Source organism: Sorex fumeus, unplaced genomic scaffold, assembly GCF_029834395.1.
Source record: "Sorex fumeus unplaced genomic scaffold, SorFum_2.1 ptg000002l, whole genome shotgun sequence".
Lineage (NCBI taxonomy): Eukaryota > Metazoa > Chordata > Mammalia > Eulipotyphla > Soricidae > Sorex > Sorex fumeus.
Genome location: NW_026606059.1, coordinates 24,660,368 through 24,675,273, shown reverse-complemented (window position 1 = coordinate 24,675,273; position 14,906 = coordinate 24,660,368). Strand labels below are relative to the sequence as shown.

The 14,906-nt window shown below is 36.4% G+C and overlaps 1 protein-coding gene across 1 annotated transcript in view; it reads left to right on the top strand.

Moving 5' to 3' along the window:
* CRISPLD1 (cysteine rich secretory protein LCCL domain containing 1) overlaps positions 1–14,906 on the top strand; it is a 38,534-nt gene that overhangs the window by 15,157 nt on the left and 8,471 nt on the right. The window contains exons 3-12 of the mRNA XM_056111145.1: positions 4,865–4,983; positions 5,317–5,449; positions 6,904–7,019; positions 8,208–8,308; positions 10,757–10,897; positions 11,295–11,355; positions 11,461–11,527; positions 11,662–11,792; positions 13,928–13,971; positions 14,066–14,138. Of these exons, the coding sequence (XP_055967120.1) occupies positions 4,865–4,983; positions 5,317–5,449; positions 6,904–7,019; positions 8,208–8,308; positions 10,757–10,897; positions 11,295–11,355; positions 11,461–11,527; positions 11,662–11,792; positions 13,928–13,971; positions 14,066–14,138 (986 nt within the window). The remainder of the gene's footprint in view (positions 1–4,864; positions 4,984–5,316; positions 5,450–6,903; positions 7,020–8,207; positions 8,309–10,756; positions 10,898–11,294; positions 11,356–11,460; positions 11,528–11,661; positions 11,793–13,927; positions 13,972–14,065; positions 14,139–14,906) is intronic.

Below are 14,906 nucleotides of genomic sequence, written 5' to 3'. Positions count from 1 at the left end.
TTTTAACTTGGGTTGATTTACTTATTTCATTGATGTGTGATTGTTAATTATATTCTGATAATACTACCAACAGAGAGAAAGGACTGCAACTTTAAATTCTATATGATGAGGTTTCATTTGGAATGTGAAGCTCAAGTCTCTCATGAACTGTTCAAATGTATGACTTTGGTAGCCAAACTTGTTCTATCTTGGAGGTCAAATTATTGCAGTAGAAACAGATCACTTTGACAGTTTATTACTTCAGATTTTTTGAATCAGACTTTTTGATTTAAAGAGGCAAACATGAGAATCGTTTGAGGAGTTTGATTTTGACCTATAATGGATACTTAAAAGAATTGTTTTTCCACAAATGTTGGCCCAGTGGCCAACATTTTAAGATCATAGTTCAAAAGATAAGCATTTGATTTTCTTCAGCCACTTCTATATTTATGAACTGCTAAGAAAAATCCAGGAGAAGGAGAAGGTATCAAAGAGAAAGAAAATAAAAGTTACAATGACTGTTTTGCTCTCATCTGCTGTGATGATACAGCTTACTGGTAAGGTAGCTACATTAGCTGTTAAAAATATATTCTTGATTGATTTCCAGCTGCCCTTGTCTAATTCAAGAACAATATAGCAGATGTCCTGTTACGTGAATTGGAAATGTTAAATGAATTTATGCACTCATTTATATTTTGCAAGGGTGTCAGTCAATGGAATTTCTGTACATGTATAGATAGCTACATAATTTCAGATTTCTGTAAGTACTATAATTACTAAGATTATTATTTATCTCTAGGCTTACTTTTGAAAATCTTTTTGTCAAGTTTAAGATTTTTCACTATACTTTTCATATAGTGCTGTCTTACTATATGTAGAATGGAATTAAAATATAATTGGTGCCTAAGAATGGCAATTGAATTGCACACTTCTTTAGTAATAAACTTCTTTGAAAATGTTTCTATTCTCTAAGATGGAGCAGCTATGGATATAGTTGAAAAATATGTGGTTTTGATTTCTACACACCTCAAATGAGCATTTTATAAAGGGATGGTAATTTTAAGTTTGGTTTTACTTTAAATTAGTCCTGGGTGAATAGTTCAGGAAGAAAATAAGGAATCCTGCTGGCCATCTTGATTTAATTTACAACCCTGAACTTAAATAGAAATATATAGGAACAAACCTACATTTAAATGGGATGGGTATGAATTGTTGGCAGTCGAAGAACCTGAAATATTATGTTGTGTCATAAAAATAGACATTCTCTGCTGTTGTTATGTTACAGTATTTCTTCAGCTACATTTTCAGCGCTTTTTTTTCCTAAACATAATCTTCAATTGAACTTGACCTAAATATGTATGCTGTACTAGGTTTTAAAATAGGTAATTATTTGGGGGACTAAAAAGATCGTGCTGGGTGAAGGCACATATGTTAAACGTGGCTGATCCCATTTCGATCCCTGGCACGATGTGGTCCTAAAAGAACATCAGTAAGTAGGGTGGTCAAGGTAATCCATGGCATCACAGGACCTCCTCCTCAGGGGCCAGCAGCCTCAAGCCAAGTGGCCAAATCTCCATGGGAGTGGTCCTCAGAACACTGCCTGGGTGGCCTCCCCACCCCCCCCAAGGGATAATTACTTTTATTTTGTTTTTTAATTCTTTTATTGAATCAGTAAGATACACAGTTATAAGGTTGTTGCATTATTTGTGGAAATATAAATTGAATCAGTCTCTATGGAAGAACAGTATAGAAATTTCTTAAAACTATAAAGTAGATCTATGATATGGAAGAAAAAAAAAGAAATATTTTCCAGGGCCTTGCTTCCCTGGAAAGCTATCTTGCTTTGTAGAGAGTTCACTTGCTCTCCAACTAGCTGGATACTAAAAAAAAATAAGCATTATGCTCATTTGGGGACCTCCTCCCAATACTAATTTGGAGCCTAATTTGTTTGGGTAATTAATGACAGAAGCTTGAACAATGCCTTTTTATGGTGGTATCAAAATGCAATTGTGAAAATTAGGTCTAGCTTAAGCAATAAACTTAATAGTATGTTCATATTTGGCAAACAAAGTGCTTGACTGATATTTACTCCAAGTTTATACTTCTGATATCTTTAACACAAAACCAGTCACCTTGCATATGTCATAGTACTTCAAAGTAGATTTAAGACTTTAATGAAAAGTAGCTACTTCTAATTTTTTTAATTTTTATTTACTTATAAATTACTTTGTATTTCTTGATCCAATAAAGAGGTATTATCACAAAAATACAATTATACTTTTGTAAACATCTTATGCTTTGGCTTTGGTAACATGAATTATTCCTTAAACAGAAAAATATGTGAATGAATAAATGAGTAACGTTCTCCCCTCTGCACCTCTTTTTCACCCTCCCCCAAACTTTTTAATCCTTTGCCCTATAATCATGATTAGGTTTCTTTTATTCTTTAAAATCTAAAGCAAAGGGACAAATTTCACCTACACTTTGGCAACTTATCTTTTTAAGCTTCTATCCAACCTCTTTTTTTCTCCATTTAAACTTCCATTCACTTACCAGTACTCTCTGTTATGATTTTTCTGTTCATCATTGATCTGAAATTGCACTTCATCATAAATTAGGCCTTATCTTTTTTTTCTCTCCATGAAATTTTGCTTGTTGCTTATACTTCTGAAATCTCTCATCCCATTCTTGTATAATTTAATTTCCTTCCTTCTAGTTTTTAAAAAACTTAGGGATTTTCCTTATCTTTTATTAGAGCACTTAGTTTCTTTTACTACCTCACAATTGATTTTTATTTTAATTGTGGTAATCCATGGTGTTTTTACTTACCTTTTCTATATCATCTTTCTAATGTAATTTCTATCTGGGTGATTATCTTTAAAATATATTTATTTTCACAGAATGCCACTCATATATTTCCACTTTATTTGACACAGATACTGCATGTAAAACAGACACCTCACGCTCGAAATATGCATAGAACTATGTAGACACACACTTTTACTGCAACAAGTGCTTTGTGGATTCTTTCTCCTAACTTGGTAACTTTATCAGTCTTCACCTCCCCACCTCCACCCTTCTCATCTGCGTTCAGTCATCCATCAACCGGTAGGAATTCAAATTCCTAAACATTTCACTCTGTTCTTTCATCTCTTTGTTATTGTTATAAATTGTGTCTTCATGATCTAGTCCTTGAACTTGTTCTTATCCTTTTAGATATTCAGAGTCCTTTCATCAATAATGTCGTGGGCTGAACCCAGACCCACCTAACTTTGTTTCTACGAACACACTGCAATGCTTTTATATTAAATTAGCTGTTCGACTGGCAAAAGCAGGGTACATGGACTATTTCAGTATTATAATTAAAAATATTTTGTTATTGAGGCTGGAGAGAGAGAGTACCATGGGCAGGGGGCTTGGTGTACACATTGCCTAGCCCAGTTTGAGCCCTCCAATACGCCATGTGTTTCCCACCCTCACACCCAAGCACAGAGCAAGAAGTAAGCCCTGAGTTCCACTGGAACCAGTGCACACGCACGCATGCGCACACACACACAAACTTACACACGAACACACACACGTGTTTGTATATGTATTTTATGAGTTACCTAAAAAGCAGCACTGTAGCACTGTCCTCCCCTTGTTCATTGATTTGCTCGAGCAGGCACCAGTAACGTCTTACAACAAATTATGAGACTTGTTGTTACTGTTTTTGCCATATCAGATACATCACAGGAAGCTTGCCAGGCTTTGCTGTGCTGGCGAGATACTCTCCGTAGCTTGTTGGGTTTTCTGAGAGGGGCAGAGGAATCGAACCCAGGTTGGCTAAAAAGTATAAATTAGAAATACGCATTGAATATTGAATATAAAAAAGTGTACATTTAAGGAGGGGACTTTGTCCACCCCTAGTGGTGCTCAGACTATTCTTGGCTCTGTGCTCAGGCGTGACCCCTGGTGGTGCTCAAGGGACCGTACGTGGTATCTGGAATTTGGACCATTGTTATAATCACAACACACACAAGATACATGCCTTACTTCTTGTACTTCCTCTGTGGCTCTAAATGCACGCATGTTTTATAGAAATCAGATTCACTAATCATTCATGTATTTAAGAATTATCAGTCACCTTGTCTGTGTGACAAACATAGAAAATAAAAACCTGAGTCCCTTGAGCAATTTATAGTCTTATGAAAAACCACGTAGACAAAAGCTGACAGTGCAGTGGAAGACTGCTAAACAAGGGTTAATGTAAGTTTTATGAGCACCAAAGTGGGAAATAGTTATACATGAGAAAAGTGCAACAAGTATCAGGAAAGTGTTTATTTAAAAGTGGATTGGGAGGGGATGGTCAGGAGATAGTATAGCAGTTAGAGAGCACAACTACCTACCTTCGATTCCCAGCACTCTGTGGTCCCCTTGTGTGTCCCCAGCTATATAGCCTTGGAAGTCCCCAATGCCAATGCATCACATCCTTGGGCCCTTCTGTTGAACCGGGGGTGTAAGTATTACTGGTGTGACCCCTGGACCTCCTGATCACTGCTTGGGAGATCCCTCAAAAGAAAAACAAAAGTCAAACACTGGGTTTTGAAGAAACTGTGGGGGTTGTATACCAAGGTCAGGTATGTTCATGTATACCCACGTGCACTTGTGTAATTCTAAACATTGGAACAGATTGCATGAGTTAATACAGATGAAGGCAAGGAAACAAGTTTAGAAGGCAAGTGCTAAAATATAGGGGGGAAATGATGTGAACCCAGAATAAAATTCTAATTTTGCAAAGAGGCATACTAGGAGAAAATATAAGAACTGCATTCTAAAGAAATAACCAAATTGTGCATGATGTATTTGCTTATTTATTTATGTACTTATTTGTTTTAAACTGTAGACATGGGATGTAGAGCTGGAAAGATCCGCGGAATCCTGGGCTGAAACGTGTTTGTGGGAACATGGACCTACAAGCTTGCTTCCGTCAATTGGACAGAATTTGGGCGCACACTGGGGAAGGTAGCTTCACGTCTTTTTTCTTTCTGAAAATATAAATGTTTGAAATGATACAAAATGTATTTTAATCACTGCAGACTTTCAAAGACTTAGAACCTAAAGGGGAATCAAGTAATGCCACTAACCCAAAGAGTAAAAGATAAATGACCGAAATGAGCAACAGTATTTTACACTTATTTTTAAGTTATTAACATATTAATAATGTGTTTAAGTGTAGGAGATTAAGAAATGACACAAAAACATGTCTACCCAACTGCATTATACTATTTTGGCACCACAGTTTGTTTGCATTTTCCCTACTTTGTTTGATCTGCATGGTGATTTTCTTTCAAATAGATACAGGCCCCCAACTTTTCATGTGCAAGCATGGTACGATGAAGTGAGAGACTTCAGTTACCCATATGAGCATGAATGCAACCCCTATTGCCCATTCAGATGTTCTGGTCCTGTATGTACTCATTACACACAGGTATGTTTCTGTCTATACTGCGCCTCATTCCTCTGGGTTAAATTTAGATAACTATAGAAGAATTTAGACCCCTGGATTTGCATCTTTCTTATGTGAATGCCCTTTGTTATGATAAATTAAAAAATTATAAGCAATAGAAGCAATTTTCAGGAAAATGAAGCAGCATCTACTTACAGAGATGTTTGCTTAAAAGTTTACATCAAGCTTGTTGGGAGACTTCCTAGCAGTGCTCCTGGGCCAGATCCACTCCCACTGATATTCTGCCTTCATGATGTAGGTGTGATGCACGTCATCGTGTGGCCGGTCTTGTGGTACTAATCCCCTTGCTGCTGTAGACCACTGAGGAGGCACAAAAGAAGGCATATGGTTGGGTGAGGACAGTGTGGCCCCAGAAAATGCAAAATGCAAACAAGATATTGGCTACTTTCAAAGTCAGGTGTCAGTCCTTCGGGGGCACACCCAGTAGTGCTCAGTGCTCAGGCTCTTTGTTGGCAAGTCACTTCCAGAAGTTCTAAGGGGACCCTGTAGTGATTGTGATCAAAGCCAATGTGCCAAGCATTTGTTCTGCCTATTGAATTATCTCTGCAACACTCAGGTGCCTTTTTATTTTTTTCCCAACAATTAGAATTTTTTTGTTTACCAGTGGAATGCATTATTTACATGTTTGAAACTTTTTGATTGTTCACTGTCTGCATTTGAGTTAGGATGTGTTCTAGGTTTCTAAATAAATAACAGGGCAGATTCTACTAGACAAGCAGAGCTCACAACTGCTGAGTTTCTAAAATTTCTATGGTCAGTTATTAGGGGACATAAAGCACATTGTTCTATATGCCTTGCATGTGACAAGATTAAGATCAACAGTGAACTCCCTGATAACCAGTGAGACAATGAAAATATCACATTATATAAGAAATTTGAAGACCTAAATACTTTGCTCAGTACTTTATGTTTAAGGTGAGAAGTTTCGTTTCTTTGTTCACAGAAGTATTAATACGGTATTTTAGGTTTATGAGGCTGAAACTTCTATATTATTTAGTATATTCATATTTTGAAGATGCTGCATTTATAGCCTGACCATTTTTCCTGAATATTTCTTTGGTTCTTTAAATTAAGCACTTTGCAAAGTCTCTGGAAACCTATCTTTTTTTTAATGATTTTTGGGTCACACCCAGCAATACACAGGGGTTACTCCTGGCTCTGAACTCAGGAATTACTCCTGGCAGTGCTCAGGAGACCATATGGGATGCTGGGAATCGAACCCAGGTCGGGCTTGAGCAAGGCAAACACCCTACCCACTGTGCTATCGCTCCAGCCCTGCAACTTGTCTGTTTAGACATTGCCTCATTTCGTATCGAATGATGTGTCTTTCTTGAGTTCAGTTTTAGACATTTTTCTTAGACATGTTGTTCTTATCTCAGGCTACTTTATCTGAGCTTTTTGCTTTCCCGATACAGGTGGTGTGGGCAACAAGCAGCCGGATAGGCTGTGCCATCAATTTGTGTCATAACATGAACATATGGGGGCAGATATGGCCCAAAGCTGTCTACTTGGTGTGCAACTACTCTCCCAAGTGAGTAGGCAAAAATATTAGTTTCTTTCACATTGTTTCCTTAACAACTTGAAAATCACCTTATGTTCCCGAACATTTCCCCTAATCCCTAGTCTTTATTAATCAGTAGAGTGTATTGTTTCAACTCAGTTTACCTCAAGGCAACAATTATGACTGCTTGCTGCATAAAATCAGGGTTTGAAAGGATACAAAAATTGACCTGTGGACACAGGGTTCTACCTTTGTCCCAGTTGTTTTCATTGTGCTCCTATGCTGCACAAATATATAATTATTTTGACTGTTGGAGATGAGGAAGTCTAAATTCACTGAGAAATGCAATTTCACCCAGGTAGAGAGAGACTCTTCAGATGACCTTATTGAAAATATACACAACTCCTCAGTGTCCAATATATCGCAACTGTTTTTATTAAAAGCAAAAGGAAAATAGATGAATATTCTAGACTAGAGTTTGGTGTCCTGCAGTACCTTAATTTTGCAATTTTCAACAAGGTACGTAGTATATTACTTAGAATATTTTCAAGGAAATAGGCCACTATTTATACTTAAACTTAGTAAGCAATCACTGTATCACTGTCATCCCGTTGTTCCTCAATTTACTCAAGTAGGTGCCAGTAATGTCTCTATTACTCCCAGCCTGAGATTTTAGCAGCCTCTCCTTACTCATCTTTCCCAACAATTGGAGGCTCTTTCGGGGTCAGGGAAATGAGACCTGTTATCGTTACTGTTTTTGACTTACCGAATACCCCACAGGGAGCTTGCAAGGCTCTGCCTGTGTGGTCAAGATACTCTTGGTAGCTTGCCGGGCTCTCCAAGAGATATATATATATATATATATAAACATATATGTATATACATATATATATTGCTGTATGGTTTTGTCTACTGTCTGAATCCCATCAAATATGGTGTGGTAATTATGGAAAATGGGTAGGAAGTATCTAAAGTGTTGTGTGGCCGCAAAGCGGCCACTCAGTCCAGAAAGTGGCCTGGACTGTGGTGGCGGTTGGGTAGTGGAGGTCAGCTTTGAGCGCTGGGTAAGTAAAAAAAAAATCTCTGTGATGAAGTATATAAATATCCTAAATCTACAAGCAAATAGTATTTAGAATAATTCTTAGGCAATTACAGTTCATATTATCTTGTGTACTGTGTTTTAAACTACCTGTTAATACAGTTGATGATCTCTTTAAGGGGAAACTGGTGGGGCCATGCCCCATACAAACATGGACGGCCCTGTTCTGCTTGCCCACCCAGTTTTGGAGGGGGCTGTAGAGAAAATCTCTGCTACAAAGGTATGTGCCGCTGTCTTATAATATTCAATTTGCTTGTATTTTAAAGCAGCTTCTGCATTGATTTCTATTTATAAATTCAAAAGTGCATTTAATTAAATTATGACATGAAGCTTCTAGTAAGTCTAACTCTACTTCAGGTATTTAGAAGAGTTTATTGAAATTCAAATATGTGTGTGTGGAGAGAGAGAGAGAGAGAGAGAGAGCTGGGAATAGGACAGTGATTAAAACTCATACTTAGCCTACGGCTGACCCAGATATTATCTTATCCTGGATACCACATGGTCCTCTAAACATCAAAGGATGTGGCCTGGAGTTCTTTGAGCATGGGTAGGTCACCCTGTAGCCCTCAGCACCAAGAAATCTGAGCAGAATTGCATCTTCTAAAGGCAAGGAAGACTGGCCCACAATAGGAAACTTGCCACAAGTCGGGGGAAGAGGGAAGTTAAGATAGAAAAGTGAACACTGTGACAATAATTGTTGGAAATGATCGTTGGAAATGATCACTCTGGACAAGAATTGAATGCTGGAAGTAGATATATGACAACCTTTCAGTAACTGTATTGCAAACCACAATGGCCAAAAGGGGAGAGAGAGAGAGAGAGAGAGAGAGAGAGACAGAGACACAGACACAGACAGAGAGACAGACAGACTGCCTTAGAGGCCGAAACTACAGACATTGTTGGTGGGAAATGTACACTGGTAAAAAAGGGAAGGGTGTTGGAACATTGTATGACCTAAACCCAACCATAAACAACTTTGTAACTGTGTATCTTTTGGTGATTTAATAGGAAAAAACACCTTTTTATTAAAGAATTGCATCTTCAGATCCTAGCATTGAATCGCTTATGGGAGTACCCCTCCCCTTTAAATAAAACAGAAACAGTCAAACAATCTTTATAGCATTTGTTAGTCTGTTATATGAATATATATTTAAAGGTAAATTCCATGATTATTTCCGACAACCATTTCTTATGTTTCCTTGAAATTAGCCTAGAGTGACAAGAAATTTTATAGTTATATAAAACATTGTTATCTATTATTGACTAGAGTTTTTATATTTTTGTGGAAGATTAAAGACATTTCTTTTCTGCCATTAAAAAATTATTGCCAAGTCTTTATCCTTGAATGTTACAAACCATAATGAATTATACTTATTGTCAAGGTGCAAAGTATATATTTTTTCTGTCAAAATAACAAAAAATGTTTTATTACAATATTGCAAACGCATTGGAGAAGTTGTTTCCTCAAATGCATTTAATGACCTCAAATGAAAATATTAGTGGGGTGATTATAGCATAAAGATAAACTTAGAGGACACATTTTGAAAGTAATACCCTTATAGGCTATCCCAATGGATTTTTTTTCTCTATCACGGTCCTCCCATTGTTCATCGATTTGGTCGCGCGGGCCCAGTAACGTCTCCATCATGAGACTTGTTGTTACTGTGTTTGGCATATCGAGTAGGTCACGGGTAGCTTGCCAGGCTCTACCATGCGGGAGAGATTCTCGGTAGCTTGCGCGGCTCTCCGAGAGGGGCGGAGGAATCGAACTCGGGTCGGCCATGTTGGCTGCGTGCAAGACAAACGCCCTACCGCTGTGCTATCGCTAAAAATAAAATTAATTGCAGAATAAGAAAATGCATGAATAAATGCAACCATTTCTTAACACATATGAAAAGCTGTATGATTTTTTCTCCATGTCTGGTTACCTTTTCATTGTAATTAGCAGACAGAAAAGATCCATGCATATCACTGTGCTGGATTAAAAATTGTCTTTTGTTTCTAGAAATGCAGCAGTTTCCTTCATTGAGTGCAATACTGTTTTTCAGTCTCAAGTCTTCAGCCTACCTTCTTCTCATTAATAACTGCTGTATTTTATTTAAAGCAGAATTTTTTTGACATCTTAGATAAATACATTCTGTGGCTGAAATTATTATCATTTGTTAACTTTAAATTTCTGCAAATGGAACTTCTTTCTAAAAAAGGAAAATATTTTCTTAAAAACCTATCATAGTAAATAACAAGGACATGTCCATGTTTCTATAGATTATGTTGTCTTTGAGGAGTATCTTAAATATGAGCCGCCTGAAAATATTAATAAATTATTTAATTTTTTCATCAAATTTAAATTCAGTAAACCCAGACTTCACTAGATCACTCTGTAACTTGGTGGCATGAAAAACATCACTGATGCCATTTGAAAATTTAATGAACTTTAGAATCATCCTATTTAATATTAACCCAGTGGGAGCAAAGGAATAACAAGGGTTCAAACTAATTGATATCTGTTTTGTATAATCCAATGTAGTCTGAAACCAAAACATATGCCAAAAAGCAATATGGATTTTTCTCTAGTTTAAAATATTCAAAGGCACACAAAGCAAAACATTATGTGATCATTAGTGCATGGGTCAAGTAGAATTCAGATTAATTAAATTCTTTCCAACAGAGGGTTCAGATCGATATTATCCTCCTCGAGAAGAAGAAACAAATGAAATTGAACGGCAACAGTCTCAAGTACATGATACCCATGTTCGGACAAGAGCAGACGACAGCAACAGAAATGAAGTGATAAGCACACAGCAAATGTGTAAGACCTCTACATGATATACAGAATTTAAAAAATGTCAACGATGCGATTTTTTTCAAATGCCGGGCCAGAAAGTTAGTACAGTGGGCACGGTGCTTGCCTTGCATGTGGCCGACCAGATTCAATCCCTGACACTCCATATGGTCTACTGATGAGCAATCTCGGAGTGATCCCCAAGTGTGGAGTTAGGAGTAAGCCCTGTACATCACCAGATGTGGCCCCCAGAACAAACAAAAAATTTAGAACAGTCAGTTATAACTCAGGAGTAGGACCTGAGTGCCACCAGGTGAAGCCCTAACCCCCCCCAAAAATAGTTAGAATGGTAATAACTAAGTATTAGATTATATGTGCTGACTTATAGACATTTTGGGATTGTATAAATTATTCTGTTTTTCAGCCCAAATCGTGTCCTGTGAAGTAAGACTAAGAGATCAGTGCAAAGGAACAACCTGCAATAGGTGAGGCTTATTTTTCTCATAATCTACTCACTAAATATAAGAAATGTTTTCACTCTACATTGATATACAGAGAAATTAATTTTGTTCCTTGATTATTTCATTTAGATATGAATGCCCTGCTGGCTGTTTGGATAGTAAAGCTAAAGTTATTGGCAGTGTTCATTATGAAATGGTAAGTGCTATCAATGAAATTTGGAGATAAAGTTTTTTATATAGACAGAATCTTAAGTCATTAAGGTACTAGTCATCTCCAAAACCAGAACTGTTTATATTTCAACATCCTCTCTCTGTTCCTTTTTCTCTAAGCAATCCAGCATCTGTAGAGCTGCCATCCATTATGGTATAATAGACAATGATGGTGGTTGGGTAGATGTTACTAGACAAGGAAGAAAACATTATTTCATCAAATCCAATAGAAACGGCATTCAAACAATTGGGTAAGTACCAGAATAATCTCTTGGATATGATGATTTTAAACTGTACCTGTGAAGTAACATTCTTTTAAAACAAAACAGAAATATGTAATTTATAAAAAGAAAAGATATTTCATCTTCGTTTCAGCTATATAATTCCCATAGTGAGAAAGAAAGTAAAGTATGTGTATACAGCTAGATGTATGCATATATTCAAGTTGAGCAACATACTAATCTTCCTATTTTCTCACCTTTTATTAGAAATGTACAAATTGAAAGCTATTCCTGATGTGAAACAATATTTTTCAGCTATGAAAGAATATACTACAGAGAAGTCCAGTGAATTTGTGTCTTCTCCCTATTTAGGAAAAACTGGTTTATTTCATGCCAAAATAACTTTGTTAATGTGATAGATTAATAAGTAAAAGAGAATTTTGAACATTTCTCTAAATATATACTATAGAGTGACAGCACAGCAGGTAAGGCGTTTGCCTTGCACACAGCCGAGCCAGGTTGATTCCTCTGCCCCTCTCAGAGATCCTGGCAAGCTACCCATGGTGTATTCGATATGCCAAAAACAGTAACAATAAGTCTCACAATTTGTTGTGAGACGTTACTGGTGCCTGCTCAAGCAAATGGATGAACAACAGGAGGACAGTGCAGTGCTACTTGCTTGCAGACATGTAGTACAGGGATTCTAGTGGATCTGGCTGATTCCCATTCAGTCTAAGCAATAAATGGTCGCCTGAGCATCTCCAGGTGTGCTGCACCCCCCCCCCCGCCCCCAAACACCATACCAGTGCTTCGGCCTTAGTAGCACTGTGTCTGAGCACCCTTCATTCCACTGGGTTGAGAATTAGCTGTAGTACCTCTCAATTCCCACCTCCCAGGCATGTTCTGAGACCTCTACCTCAAAAAACAAACAAAAAACTGTATCATATCACCATTTAACTGTTTTTCCATTTAAATATAGGCTCAGCAAAACAGCATTGGTTATATGATTACAAAACATTATATGTTTTCATAGATATGTGTACTGTAAAAGTAGTAAAATGAACTTTTGAAATATAGTGTTTCTTGATTGGAAAAATATAAACACTATTGAATTGCATGTGAAAATGCCTATTCTTAGGATGTAATAAATCATATTTTTGCTTGCAAGTATACAGTTGCATGAGAACCCACAGAAGAAATTTATAATGATATTAAAGAATGGATTAAAAATCATTGCAAATTAATTGAATTATATCCTGTATGCAAAATTTGATTCAAAGGCTTGATGTGTGCTTTTCAGTTCCTACCAGTTATTTTTAAAATTATAGCTTTAGGGGCCGGTGAGATAGTACAGCCAGTAAGTGTGGCTTCCCTTATATTCGGCTGATCCAGGTTCAATCCCCGGCACTCCATATTGTTCGCAACACCAGGAGTGATTATTAAACACAAAGTCAGAAGTAAACCATGAGCACCTCCAGGTGTGGTCCTAAAACAAATAATAATAATAACAATAAGTTGTAGCTTTATAGAAAAATTAACGCACTAATTCTGCAATTATTAGTTACCATGAAAACAATATATAGTAATTACTAGCTTTAGTAAGACAAACATTAGATGTTGTGTAAAAGAATATTCTTTTTCTTTTACCGTTTCCCTGGTTTTGATTGGTTATTGTAGAAACTCTGAAACCTGACAGTTGTGTCAGAAGCACTACCATAAATAAACCTTACCATAAATTAATAAGTAAGCCTTATCTTTTGCAGTAAGTGTTGTTTTTGAAAATTCCTTACAAGAAATACATATATTTCTTTGAGATAATTGTGGTGACACATTAGTTTGGCCTAACGGTAATAGGAAATTAATACACTGAGAATTTAAATTCTAATGGGAAACCAGAGGATAGCTGGTTATAAGTATTGTCTTTATGCTATTATAGATTTTTAATATTGAAAATGAAAATAAGATTATTATGTAATCTTGTTTGGTTCATACTTGATGAGAAAATGTACTTAGCATAAAATATATAATGTATTCACCTGCAATTAAATGTCTAAATCATCAAATAAGAATGCTTAAGAAATCCTTACAGACCCCAGAATGCTTGAAATTATTTCGATGATGTTACACAATGTGAAAATGATTGACATTTATGTTTTTATCTCCAGCAAATATCAATCTGCTAATTCCTTCACAGTCTCTAAAGTAACAGGTTAGCACTTTTTAATGCTATTTTCTTACTACTATCTTGCATGCTATTGTTTGCAGATTTGCTTAATTGGCTTTTCTGTGTTTTAATTCTTCAGTTCAGGCCATTACTTGTGAAACCACTGTGGAACAGCTTTGTCCTTTTCATAAGCCTGCTTCACACTGCCCCAGGTAAAGTTTTTGAAATGTTTTCAGTCTTTTTCCACAGTGACCAAATTGAGGGGTTTTTTCCCCTGGCAATGGTCTACTTTCTTGAGATTTTGTTGTCATCAGGACTCAAGCAATATTTCTCTTGGGATCTGTTTTTGTGTGCAGCTAATAGAAATTGCTTGTGAGTAGAATGTAAGGTATGAGCTAAGGAGAGAGTTTGAGGTCAGAAAAAGAAAAAAAAGGTTTTGGTCTGATACAATTGAAATGCTATCAGTTTTTAGGCCCTCTATAGAAAGAACAGATTTGGGGATTTGAGAAGATTAGGAATTTGATTTTAAGGATGTTTAATTTGAGATCAAGAAATTTGTTCATTCTGAGTGGAGTTGTTGATTAGCACATTTGGAATTGAGAAAAGGTTGTGGTAGACATATAAATTTGAAAATCATCAGTCTATAAATGGTTTAAAAATTGCTTACAAAAAATGTGAAGGAGCACAAGAGAAAGGATGAGATTATAAAGTCAATGACTCAAATTTTCTGTTATCCTTCTACAACTAACATTCTTTAGACACTTAGAATACCAAATTCTTAGATTTTTAGAGATGATTCTTAATGTTTCTTCTGCTTTATATTCAGAAGTTAGAAACCTCTTAGGCAGAGAGAAAGAAAGAAGGAGGGATCAAAAGGAAAAGGGCATCAATTATTTAGTGGATAAAAGTGGTTTTCTAGTACAGGATTGAATGCAGTATATACACTATTGGATTTTTAATGATCATACTGAAGTTTAGTG